Raw genomic sequence first — 12,445 nt, 5'->3', positions numbered from 1 at the left:
CAAAACACCTCTTTTGATGGTAGATATGGGATTAAAAACATTTATATTCATTTGAGATCTTTGAGAATCCCAAACATCTTGGTAAACCCTGTCATTACAAATATATTTCAATGAAAGGAATGTTTGGATGATTGTATGTCAATGATAAAGGTGAGGCAAAACCAAAAAAAGACTCAAGAACGACCCTGCTTTATCAAACCAAAAATCTTTTTTCCTCAATAATACATTAGGCAGCCTTTTAAAAATAAGATCAAAGTTCCTAAGGTAATATGTTGAAAAGATTAAACCCATATGAACGTAAGGAGTGAATATATTGACATGTCATAGCAGGATATTGTGGGGTGAAGTCCTGGGTTTAAATCATGATGCTACCAGTCATTTACTATCTCTGTGACCCTAGGCAATGTAACAACCCTGGTTATTAACCTTTTTGAGCATCTTATAAAATGTGGGTAACAATATTTACACTTCACAGAATTGTTAATGAGTTCAAATATAAAATATCTGTGAAGTTTTCCAACTTTACTTGGAAAATGATAGGCATTTCTTAGGTGTTATTATTTCTCCTTTGGCTCTCTTGCCCTCCGTTATAATTGTTATAAGGCATTCCTCTATCTTCTGCTCTTCCTGTCTACACTGACAGTTCAAGGTAGAGACTGGAAAACAGCAAGAGTTCCTTTGAGCGTCAGTTCTATTTGCAGAGAGAACATTAAAAGCAAGACCCAGAGCCTTGGCCAGGGGGCCTGGCAAATGCTTCAGGTTTCAACCAGAAACAGGAAGCATGTCCATCAACTGTCCAGTTCTCCAAATGGAAAGAACCAGGTCCTGAGGCTCAGATCCATTCGTCTTTCTTCCTTTATTGTCATCGATGTGGGAGAGAAAAATCAGTAACTCAAGGTCTGGCTGCATGGTCTTCTCAATATCAGAGCTTTAGAGTTCAAGTAATTATCAGCAGAGATTCAAGCATTAAGACACCGACAGTATGAAAACTATTACTTACTCTTTCCTATATTTTTTTCTTTCATTGTTCCACTAGGTAAGGGAAATTTGTAAACAAAACTCTTCTGAGAACTTTATAATTAGTGAAAACAAACTACCATACTGCAAATGTGTCAGTCTTATAAAATGTGTTATCCTCACCCTCTTTATTTTACAGGTAAGGAAACTGAGATCCAAAGAGGTAAGATTACTTGTTCATGGACACATATCTGCATCTTAGCTGTCTTGGTCTGGGATGGATAATAAGACACTAAAATAAAGAACATAGGCAAAAGGATCTCTTTACTGGAACTGGAAGTTTTAAAGCTGAATTCTTTCCTTAGATAATTCATGTCTCTGGTCTTATAAATCACTTTACTCGACTCCCTCTCATTTATGGCTCTCTATAAAAATCCTGTCTCAATATATTAGGGCTTTTCTAAAACCCTAAATTTAGAAGTCTGGAGTAACTAAAAAATACGATTTTCATAATTGCTTCACCTGTGGAACGGGGGTGGGTAGAAAAAAGAAGGGGTTCATTATTGTGCTTATAAATTTAAAAATAAATCTGGGAAAAGTACATTTTTCCAAAAGAAACAAACTTGTCTTAGCAAGAATCATTTTATGTATAAAATAAATTTACCCACGGGCCAGGCACCCAGAGGAGATATTTTCTATGTCATGATTATCCAAGGTTTCCTAAGATAAATACGAATTTATGCCAAAATAAGTTTCCTTGACATGTTGCATTATTCACTTGTTTTAGATAGAGTAAGGGTCAAAGATAGAATTACTTGATGTAAAGACAAAAATAATTCATTTAAAAATTGAACTCCCTTGGTAAACAATGTAGCTAATGGATAGTCAAAGCAAAATCCTTTATTTCGAGATGACTCGATCTTTTTGAGCTGGTCAGGATCTTAAAAATAATCTAGTCCTACACTGCTGAAGAAACCAGAGCCCACGTGTATTAAGTGAATCACTCAAAGGCAGAGCCATAATTATCCAAGTTTCCAGGCTCCTGGTTTGCTCTTCTTTCCAATTACCAACCACTGACATACTACATAATGCAAAATAAAGCATCACTCTTCCTACATTTACTACATCTATTAACTGAAAGCACTAAACAGGTATCCCAATAGCTTTAACCCAGCTTCATCTTAAAACACACACTTTAGAAAATGTAAACATGCTTTTTATTATGTGAAGAAAAAAGAAACATTAGTTACTAATCTACTTTTATTTTAAATTCCTTAAGGTTCATATGTCATTCAGCTTTTATATTCACCAGTGTATTCTTTGACACACACAACCAGATATACAGCATGTAATGACTGAAAATTTACCACCCACTTTATAGATCTAACTGATAAGTTTTATATATAGCTTGAGATAATTACAGCTGATTGTGCAGGGGACTAGAGAAATTAGGAGTCTTAATTAGCCCCAGCAGACTGTCCATAGACCCTGACATCTGAGCTGGATGTAGTTTAGATGATACTTGTCACATAAGGCTACCACCAGGACCTGCATGTTTCATTATTAGGACTCATTCCAAGCCACTGACTGTTCAGACCTCAAAAGTCATTTTTACTCTCTATGAGCTTGGCACCTGATAGACCCTGATATATAATTAGAATCAGACAGGGTCGACTTTTGACTTTTGTTGTTAACACCAACACTGTTGTTAACGCTGGAGTGTTGGGTGCTGAACTAACAAACTGTGAGAGATCTCTGATGCGATCTACAGATTGCTTTTATGACGTTTTTCAGTTTATGGCTTTACAGTAACACACAAGAGTACAGTAATTTTCTGTAAGCAGAAAGTCTGCTTAATATCCCTTTACAGGATTTTATCACTTGAGGAGTGGGTACAGTGAGAATTTTTATTACAATTTTGTGCTTCAATGTATAAACACACTGGAACACAAATTTAACTTGAAATCATGTCACCTTGTACTTGGAAGAGACTATGGAGATCTTGTATGAGCCCCTATTCAACAAATGGTGAGGGACTTCCCTGGTGGCACAGTTGTTAAGAATCCGCCTGCCATGACCTATTTGTAATGAGGTGGATAGACCTAGAGTCTGTCATAGAGTGAAGTAAGTCAGAAAGAGAAAGACAAATACCGTATGCTAACACATATATATGGAATTTAAGAAAAAAAATGTCATGAAGAACTTAGGGGTAAAACAGGAATAGAGACACAGACCTACTGGGGGTGGGCTTGGGGATATGGGGAGGCGGGTGTGGGTTGTTACGGGGAGGGGGAGAGGCATGGACGTGTATACACTGCCGGGCGTGGGGTGCATGGATGGTGGGGGGTGGCCGCGTGGTGCGGGGGGATCGGCTCGGTGCTTTGTGGCCGCCTGGAGGGGTGGGATGGGGAGGGTGGGAGGAAGGGAGACGCAGGAGGGAGGGGATGTGGGAACAGATGTATATGTATGACTGATTCACTTTGTTGTAAAGCAGAGACTAATTAAAAAAAAAAAATCCCCCCAAAAAAAGAATCCGCCTGCCAATGCAGGGGACACAGGTTCGAGCCCTGGTCCGGGAAGATCCCACATGCCGTGGAGGAACTAAGCCCGCGAGCCACAACTACTGAAGCCCCTGCACCGCAAGGAAGAGTAGCCCCCACTCGTAGCAACTAGAGAAGGCCTGCACACAGCAACAAAGACCCAACACAGCCAAATATAAATAAATTTTTTTACATTAAAAAAAAAATGGTGATGGGCTTCCCTGGTGGTGCAGTGGTTGAGAGTCCGCCTGCCTATGCAGGGGACACGGGTTCGTGCCCCAGTCCGGGAGGATCCCACATGCCGCGGAGCGGCTGGCCCCATGAGCCATGGCCGTTGAGCCTGCGCGCCCGGAGCCTGTGCTCCGCAACGAGAGAGGCCACAGCAGTGAGAGGCCCGCGTACCGAAAAAAAAAAAAAATGGTGAAAACCTAAGGTCCATATAGTTCAAGGACTACATAATAAAGAACACGAATTAAAGTTTTATGAAAAAATAAACTACACTGACTAAATTGTTAGAATTCATCCCAATTAGAGATATTTGGTAGTTTGAAGCTGAGTGAAAATAAGCGTATGTACTCTAGATGCCTTACAGTGGCTTTAGAAGGAAATTTGCTAGTAGTAGGATATAAGAATTGAGAAGGAAACAAAATGAAGACATTTAGGTATTTTGTGATTTCCTTTTTTTTTCTTTTACCTTACTATACCAAATAGGAAGTGGCTCTTAAAAACAAAAACAACAAAGTTGCCTTTTAAAGGAAAAGGGAAATGGCAGGGCCAACCTACCAAATTACTTACAGCGTTGAAATAGAGAAATTAAAAGACTTCTTACTCAACTAACTTCCCTTAACCTTTTGAATGGGAATTTATTCTTACCACTAAAATTGTTCCAAAAGGGTAAGTGTCTCCGTCTCTTCCACCACATGCTGGTCTAGTCTCACTTCACAGTTACTCTTTCCTGTTGGATGTTTGTGTTTCCTTCCACCCTATCCTCCGTGAAAGCTGCTCCAGAACAGGGACCTTGCCTTCTTTTGTTCACCCAGTACTTTAAATGGTGCTCAGCATATAACAAACACCCAAATTTTTAAGTGAATAAGAATTGTGTATACATTCTATAAACCATGTATATCACTGTAATTTGAAGGTATGTAATGAAGTCTTTAAACAAGATTTTGAAAATCTTGAATTTACTACAAGGCAGCTGAAGCTGAATATCCTCATTTCGTTTGAACAGACAACCTATAAAAATAAACAGGTTCCTTTTTGCTAGTCGATACTATGATTAATTACCCATTCATTAATTATTCATATTTGGAAAAACAATTCCTAAACACTGTGATGGAGAAAATGGGACTTTAGAAAATTAAAACTAGTAATCAACATTAACTTAGTCATGCTCTGAGGAGAGAAAAGTAAGATGGACAATACATGTCAGATGATTTTCTGGCAAATTTACCCTCCCTATAGTTTACTATTATTAAAAATCGTTTTGCATCTTCTAAACTGATCTTCTAAATCAAGTCACTTCCTAGAGACATTAGTAAGAGCATGGATTCCGTATAGTAGTGTTTTCTCAGAGTGTTTTTTCTATGGAATAAAAATCTGCAGGATGTCAAAGGTGTCACTACAAAAAGACAAGTTGCAAGGACGTACAAGTTGAGGAAATGCTGACGTAAACAGAATTTCTCAAGAGGTTTCAAACACACCATGTATACTGGAAATCTCGAAGTTGGGGGCAAGGTATACTGTTTACTAAAGTCAACTGGCCACAAAACTCTTTCACAAAACATCTTAAATTAGAGTTCCATGGAATACTTTTTGATGTGAAGGATCAAGACTGAGAAAATTGTGGGGAATCCTGCATCCTGCCTGGACTATAAGCTTCAGTTAGTTCACACTCATGGGCCTATCTATAGCTTTCCTCAAATGGCTGCCAGGAACATCTAATAAGCTCAATTATAGACCACCTACTTTTATAAAATACAGACCTTTTTTTTTTCCCCTAGAAGCTAGGGTTAAGGCAATGAGCCCTATAAATCCTTGCCCTTACGTAGTTTATATTCTAGTGATATACAGTTAATTCTAGATTGTCCTAGATGCTTGACAGACTTAAGAAACTCATAGCTAGGTGACTATCCCTTCATATCCTTTTGTTGGTCTCAAATTTCTATCCTCCTACATGTGAAGACCACCTGAACCACCTTGCAGGGACTCCAGTTTAAGCAATCTGACTATAATAGGCCATCAAATATTACCAAGACTATATTCCCAAAGTAGTCTTTCCATAAGGTTGTGGAGAAGTATTTTGAAAATATAATATTAAAAGATACTACAAAGGAGGTTCTTTTCATTTCATTATAAGTGGGGTGAAGGAGGGGAAGCAAGCCTCCTTTTGAATTTAAATCTTTCGAAGGTTTTATATCTTTAATCAACCACCTGTTCATCAAAACAAGGTGAGCTTCCCAATATCTAACCCCCTTCTGTACACTTAACCTCTGACAAGGTTATGGCCACCTAACTTCAACTCAACTACCATGGACCTGGGAGAGGCTACTCAGTAGTACCCCGGTTTTGAAACCAGGTGAGTGTAAACAGCCTGCTGTATTTCAACTTACCGTATTATTGTATTTCAACCCACTGTATTTCAGCTTAAGATTCAAGAATTCTAGGATGCATGCTTTTGCATTCTAGTCATTTGACTATAGCAAAAATTCTATAATTAAAACATCCAGGCAAACATAGCAATTACAACTAACAACATTACAGTGACTTTGAAGGCTACAGGTTAAGGAGCCAAGGATTTTTAAATACTTACTTCAAAAGGGAACCCTCGTACACTGTTGGTGGGAATGTAAATTGGTGCAGTCACTAAGGAAAACAGTATGGTGGTTCCTCAAAAAATTAATAGGATCCAACAATTCCACTTCTCAGTGTGTAAAGAAAACAAAACCACTAATTTGAAAACATACATGTACCCCAATGTTCACAGCAGCATTATTTATAATTGCCAAGATATGGCAGCAACCTAAGTGTCCATCAACAGATGAATGGATAAAGATGTGACCAATATACACATATATATGTGTGTGTATATATATATCACACACACACAATGGTAGTCGTCCATTCCCAATGGACTACTACTCAGCCATAAAAAAGGAATGAAAGTTTGCCATTTGCAGCAACATGGATGTGGAAGGCATTATGCTAAATGAAATAAGTCAGAGAAAGACAAATACTGTATGGTATCTCTTATATGTGGAATCTAAGAAATACAACTAGTGAATATAAGAAAAAAGCAGACTCACAGATATAGAATAAACTAGTGGTTACCAGTGGGGAGAGGGAAGGGGGGAGGGGAAATATAGGAGTAGCAGATTAAGAGGTACAAACTACTAGGTATAAAATAAGCTACAAGGATATATTGTACAGCACAGGGAACATAGCCAATGTTTTATAATAACTATAAATGGAGTATAACCTTTAAAAACTGTGAATCACTATTGTACGCCTGTAACTTATACAATATTGTACATCAACAATACTTCAATAAAAAATATTTCATATCCCTTCAAAATACCAAATTCTAAATATTTACGATTGTTTATTCCTATCCTATGAAAAATACTCAGCTGCACAACCACCTTAGTGGCATATATTAAAATGAATATGCTAAAACAGATATAAAAACATGAAGTATGGGGCTTCCCTGGTGGTGCAGTGGTTGAGAGTCCGCCTGGCGATGCAGGGGACACGGGTTCGTGCTCCGGTCCGGGAAGATCCCACATGCCGTGGAGCGGCTGGGCCCGTGAGCCATGGCCGCTGAGCCTGCACGTCCAGAGCCTGTGCTCCGCAACGGGAGAGGCCACAACAGCGAGATGCCCACGTACCGCAAAAAAAAAAAAAAAAAAAAAAAAAAAAGAAGTATTCATTTATATTAATATAGCATACTAGTAGGCAAAATCTGGACAAAACCAGATTCCCAAGTACGCCTTTTTGTCTACCTATCCAAAGTTCCATCATGTCCAACAAAAAGGCATTTCTCTTTCCTTCTGAGATCTCAAACTGAGGATGTTCTAAGTTCCACTAACTTTCTCAGCACTGAAGGAAGTATTTTAAAAGTAGCCCCAGAACCATATAGCAAACCTCCAGGTTTGAGTTTTCTTTTTTCCTCTCATTTCTCTCCCCCCAAAAGCATTGTTATAGCCCTTAAAGCCGTATTTGTATCAGACGCATGCCTCATACGGAAACCAATCATACCCTAAAGTGATCTTCTAAAAGTTTCTGCAGGATTATTGCAAAGACAAGGCTGTGGCAACTGGAATGAACTGGCCAGTACTGAACATCTAGTCAAGGAAGGGCCATAGGTAATTTGGGTAGGCACAGGTAATTTATTAGATGTAACCCAACCTTGAAAAAGGCTCAAGATAATTCCTTTAGGGAGAGGAAGAACTCCTTCTTCTTTGTAAGCAAGCTCCTCCAATATTTTCTCCTGTATTTGTTTTTCTTCTCTCCTATTCCTAACACTACCCGGTCCCATCAGAGCAGTGCTTCTGAAATCCTGAGGCTGTGAAACAGTTCTGCATTGCTTTTGCAATTTTGAACATCAACAATACATCAGTGTTGGAGGAATGACCATCAAGGCAATAAGAGAGAGTTACATTTAAGCAGGACTACAATGACCAAAATCCAAAGATCCTACCGCTAAGTATATGACACCTGAGATTCCATGAAATACAACATGAAAATCACTAAAACAGGAAACAAGGGAGCATATAAAGGGGAGTGGGGAAAACCCGTACTAAGATCATCAGTTGGTATATAAAGTCATTTTCAAATCTTAAGGCAAACTATATCATGATATCTTCTTAACTGGCCCAGTAGACATTCTATCAATTGCTAAATTACCATGGGTTTTTAAGAAAATATCTTGTCCTAGTTTTTATATACATTAAGATATTTCAAATAAATAGTACAAGGAGTATAAATACTAAACTTATTTTAATGAAAACCTTATTTTATGATAGCAGTATGAGATGCAAAAATAGCAGCTGCCAAACAGTGGGTTTTCTTCTTTTTGGCATAACCCATTTATTTAGTGCTATTATAAGCTTTAAAATTCCATTTTTGTTTTACATTAAATTATGAAGAGAAAGGATACATTTAGTTAATGTAAAACATTTTGAACAGTAATTCTGGCATTATAATTTATTAATAGTACTCTGCTTCAAAAATGTTAAAAAATTATTTCTTAAATGTCAGAAATTCTAAATTGTCTAATGAACACACAGTGAAAATACAAAAGATTAGTGGAAGTTACTTGAATGGTAATGACAAAGCCAAATAGAAATGCTCAGTGACACATGTTTGCTAACTTCAAAGAACAAGGTAAAGGCCCTCCTAAAGGCAGCAGCAGCCAGTATTTTGGGAAGAGCAGTGTCACTAAACCCATGTGACAGCATGAAGCTGCTACTTGCCTTCCAACTTACCATCTTCCTTCTTCTTTCTGCAATCTGTTCCTCTGACTCCATTTCTACTTCATTGCTAATGGGAGTTTTTTCTTCTATATCATCAATAAAATCTGGCTCCTGAAAGATGGAAATGACTGCTTTATAGAAACTACTACTCCATCTACAAACTAGAAGCACAGAACCATGTATTTTAAATGTCTTTCAACCAGAACTAATTAAACATAAAAATTACAATAGTACTTAAATCCATCCCAGAAACTTAAAACTGGTTCCTAATTCAGGAAACTTTTCAAAATCATGCAGTCAAATCATTTTGTTTTTCAAAGTTCTAGTCAATAATGTTCTTTATCAATAGAGTCCACAAAGCCTTAAGTTTATATTCTTACCAACACATAAACATATAAATTATTTCACAAAACCCAGTGCCTACAAATACCAAGTGCTTAATAAAGGTTTGTTCAATTTAACACTTAAGGGAAACTATCCTTAGAAGATAAGACACTGAAGACGAATAAAAGCTTACTTAATCTTCACATTTAAAAGGTCCCTCTTAACTAACTTCCATTTGTTTAGAGGGCATATAACAAAATACTTCCTGGTGAAGCAGAAGTACGGGCCAAACTCTTTCCCCAAATTTATCTTATGTGTTTTTAAAAGAACTTCCTCTCAAAAATCGTATGTCACCCCTATAGAACTGATTTCATTATGTCCCAAATATTAAAGGAAAGGAATCATTATGGCTTAAGACTTTAAATAAGAACATTTATTATAAACATAAGGACAGTGGCATCTGGAAGAATGTTTTTAATTACCCAGTCTTAAGGAAAATCTTGTATTCAGTTCTACAAGGATTTGCTGGGTGAGCTGTTTCTTAAAAGTTTAACAACTATTGTACAAATTCTAGCAGAACCTGTAGTTTACATTTATAAGTACTTCATTAAATAACAGAATGGACTTAAAAGGTTTAAGCCATTTTATGTAAAAAAGAGGATAAAATATGACAAACTAATTTTCTTCTGTTAACTTCTTTCATCAAGGATCAGCAGAGCACAGTTCAGTACCTGATTATTTGACACCGAGAGCCTCAGAGGAGAAAGCTTTCTCTGTTTAGTTTCTGGGCTCTTCATTTTGTTCGCTGTTCCTTCACAATCCAAAGTAATATTCTGATTTTGTGTATCTTTTTCTTTTGAAATATCCTTTTCTTTTTTTCCTTTCTTCCTTCTGGTCTCATAACCACTATTGATGTTTTCCGTGGATTCAGAACTACGTTTCAGAACAGGGCACTCTGGATTTTCTTTGAGGCATGCGCAATCCACCTTGTACTTACTGGAAAGAAAACCAGTTAAATATTTGTTCAAGATACAGACTGTAATACCTTCTAATCCATTTTAAGCTACACCTCCACAAAACTGTATGCTATTACTAATTATAAGCAACCGTTTTCGCTAATTTTCATTCCTTGTAACTATGACAAAATAAATTTTCTCATAAAAACAATATAATAATTAGAAGTTGATTTCTGACCAGAGGTTGGGCCCTCAATCATAAGGATAACCAGTGATGGGTTACAGAAGGAAAAAACCCCAATAAATTAAAACTGAGTCTTTTTAAGTCAAATGATACCATGGCATATATTAAGGCAAAAACGCCAGGTTACCTCAGAGTGCTATAAAGTATATATGCAGAATATGATAAAATACTCTAAATCTGACCTAAATAAAAAATGCTAGGTACAATAAATACCAAACCTTAACTAGTTTGTCTTATACTTTAAGGAATGATTTCAATAACCAGGGTTCTTTAAAAAGCCACCTTGAAAAAACTGAATGTCATGTTTGCCTTTGCCCTTAGGTATTCCCTCTTTCAAATAAACGGAAGCTTGAAAAATAATTGCACTACCTCTCATCTTCACAGTAGTGATAATTATTACTCCCATTTTACAGATGAGATGAGAGCTCAGAGGGTCAGTATCTTGTCCAAAGTCACACATTAAGTGGTAGGGATGACATTCAAATACAGGTCTGAGTCCAAAGCCCACACTTTTCAGCTCTTCAGTATTTGTTAACTCTCTGCCCTCTTGTCTACCACCAAGAGTCAGTTCATCTCTAGGATATAGGCTGAATGCCCAAACCAGAGTTAAACAATAATGGAAGACTCCCACTTTGCATGTTTTGAGTACTTTGTTCATAATAAAAAATAATTTACTGGGCCTCCCTGGTGGCGCAGTGGTTAAGAGTCCGCCTGCCGATGCAGGGGATACGGGTTCGTGCCCCGGTCTGGGAGGATCCCATATGCCGCGGAGCGGCTGGGCCCGTGAGCCATGGCCGCTGGGCCTGCGCGTCCGGAGCCTGTGCCGCAACGGGAGAGGCCACAACAGTGAGAGGCCCGCATACCGCAAAAAGAAAAAAAAATAAAAAATAAAAATAATTTACGGGCCTCCCTGGTGGCGCAAGTGGTTGAGAGTCCGCCTGCCGATGCAGGGGATACGGGTTCGTGCCCCGGTCTGGGAGGATCCCATATGCCGCGGAGCGGCTGGGCCCGTGAGCCATGGCCGCTGAGCCTGCGCGTCCGGAGCCTGCGCGTCCGGAGCCTGTGCTCCGCAACGGGGGAGGCCACAACAGTGAGAGGCCCGCGTACCGCAAAAAAAAAAAAAAAAAAAAATAATTTACTTTTCCAAGTTTCTAATACGCCCAGCTCATTCACTTTCAACACTGGTAGAAAGCTACAAGTCAAACTGTCTAATTCTGTGATCAGGGGTAGAACTCAAACATCATGGTCTACCCCTCACCTCTCCAAATCAGGCAGTAATAGAAACTAGCTGGAAACTTTTTCTAGATATTTTCTTTGATTTTAGGACAACAGAACTGCAAATAATAATGATGACAACTGCTAATATTTATTCAGCGCTTATTTTGTATCAAGAACGGTTTTAAACCCTTTACATGTGTTAACTCAATCTTCGAAATATTCCTGTTAGGTGAGTATTATTTTTCTCATATTATAACGAGGTAATGAGGCAGAGAGAGATGATGAAATTGGTCCAAGGTTACATAACTAATATAACTGACTGAGCTAGGATTTGAAACCAGAGAGTCAGATTATAAAAAGCTTATATTTTTAACCACTGTGGGAAACAGTCCCCCAAAGCAATGAGCAAAGAGCTATTATGCTCAATTTTCCACCTTGGGGGTGGGGCGGAGAAAGAGGTAAAAAGGAAACACTTTAGTTATCAGGATAAATCTGACTCCAACAATCAAGTAGAGATGCATATACTGAAGGAAGAGGGATTTCATTGACAGAAAACATAATGGACATTAAAAATGTCTGCATGTAAAATGGATACCACACAAACTTTTAAAAATAAAATACAGGAGGATATGAACTGAAATCCTTATAACCCAAAAGATTATAGAATATATAAAGGAGTGCCTCCACCCACATTGGCTTAAAAAAAAAGACTACCCAGCAGAAAAATGAACA

At 37.9% G+C, this 12,445-nt stretch overlaps 1 protein-coding gene across 4 annotated transcripts in view; it reads right to left on the bottom strand.

Moving 5' to 3' along the window:
- The window catches only part of KMT2E (lysine methyltransferase 2E (inactive)), an 89,041-nt gene that overhangs the window by 12,090 nt on the left and 64,506 nt on the right, over positions 1 to 12,445 (bottom strand). For all 4 annotated transcript variants that reach the window (XM_060107942.1, XM_060107944.1, XM_060107943.1 and 1 more), the window contains 2 exons: positions 10,027 to 10,291; positions 8,984 to 9,082 (listed from right to left, as the gene is read on the bottom strand). In XM_060107942.1, coding sequence (XP_059963925.1) covers positions 8,984 to 9,082; positions 10,027 to 10,291 — 364 coding nt within the window. The remainder of the gene's footprint in view (positions 1 to 8,983; positions 9,083 to 10,026; positions 10,292 to 12,445) is intronic.

This window comes from Mesoplodon densirostris, chromosome 9 (assembly GCF_025265405.1).
Source record: "Mesoplodon densirostris isolate mMesDen1 chromosome 9, mMesDen1 primary haplotype, whole genome shotgun sequence".
Lineage (NCBI taxonomy): Eukaryota > Metazoa > Chordata > Mammalia > Artiodactyla > Ziphiidae > Mesoplodon > Mesoplodon densirostris.
This window is presented reverse-complemented; position numbering and strand designations above follow the sequence as displayed.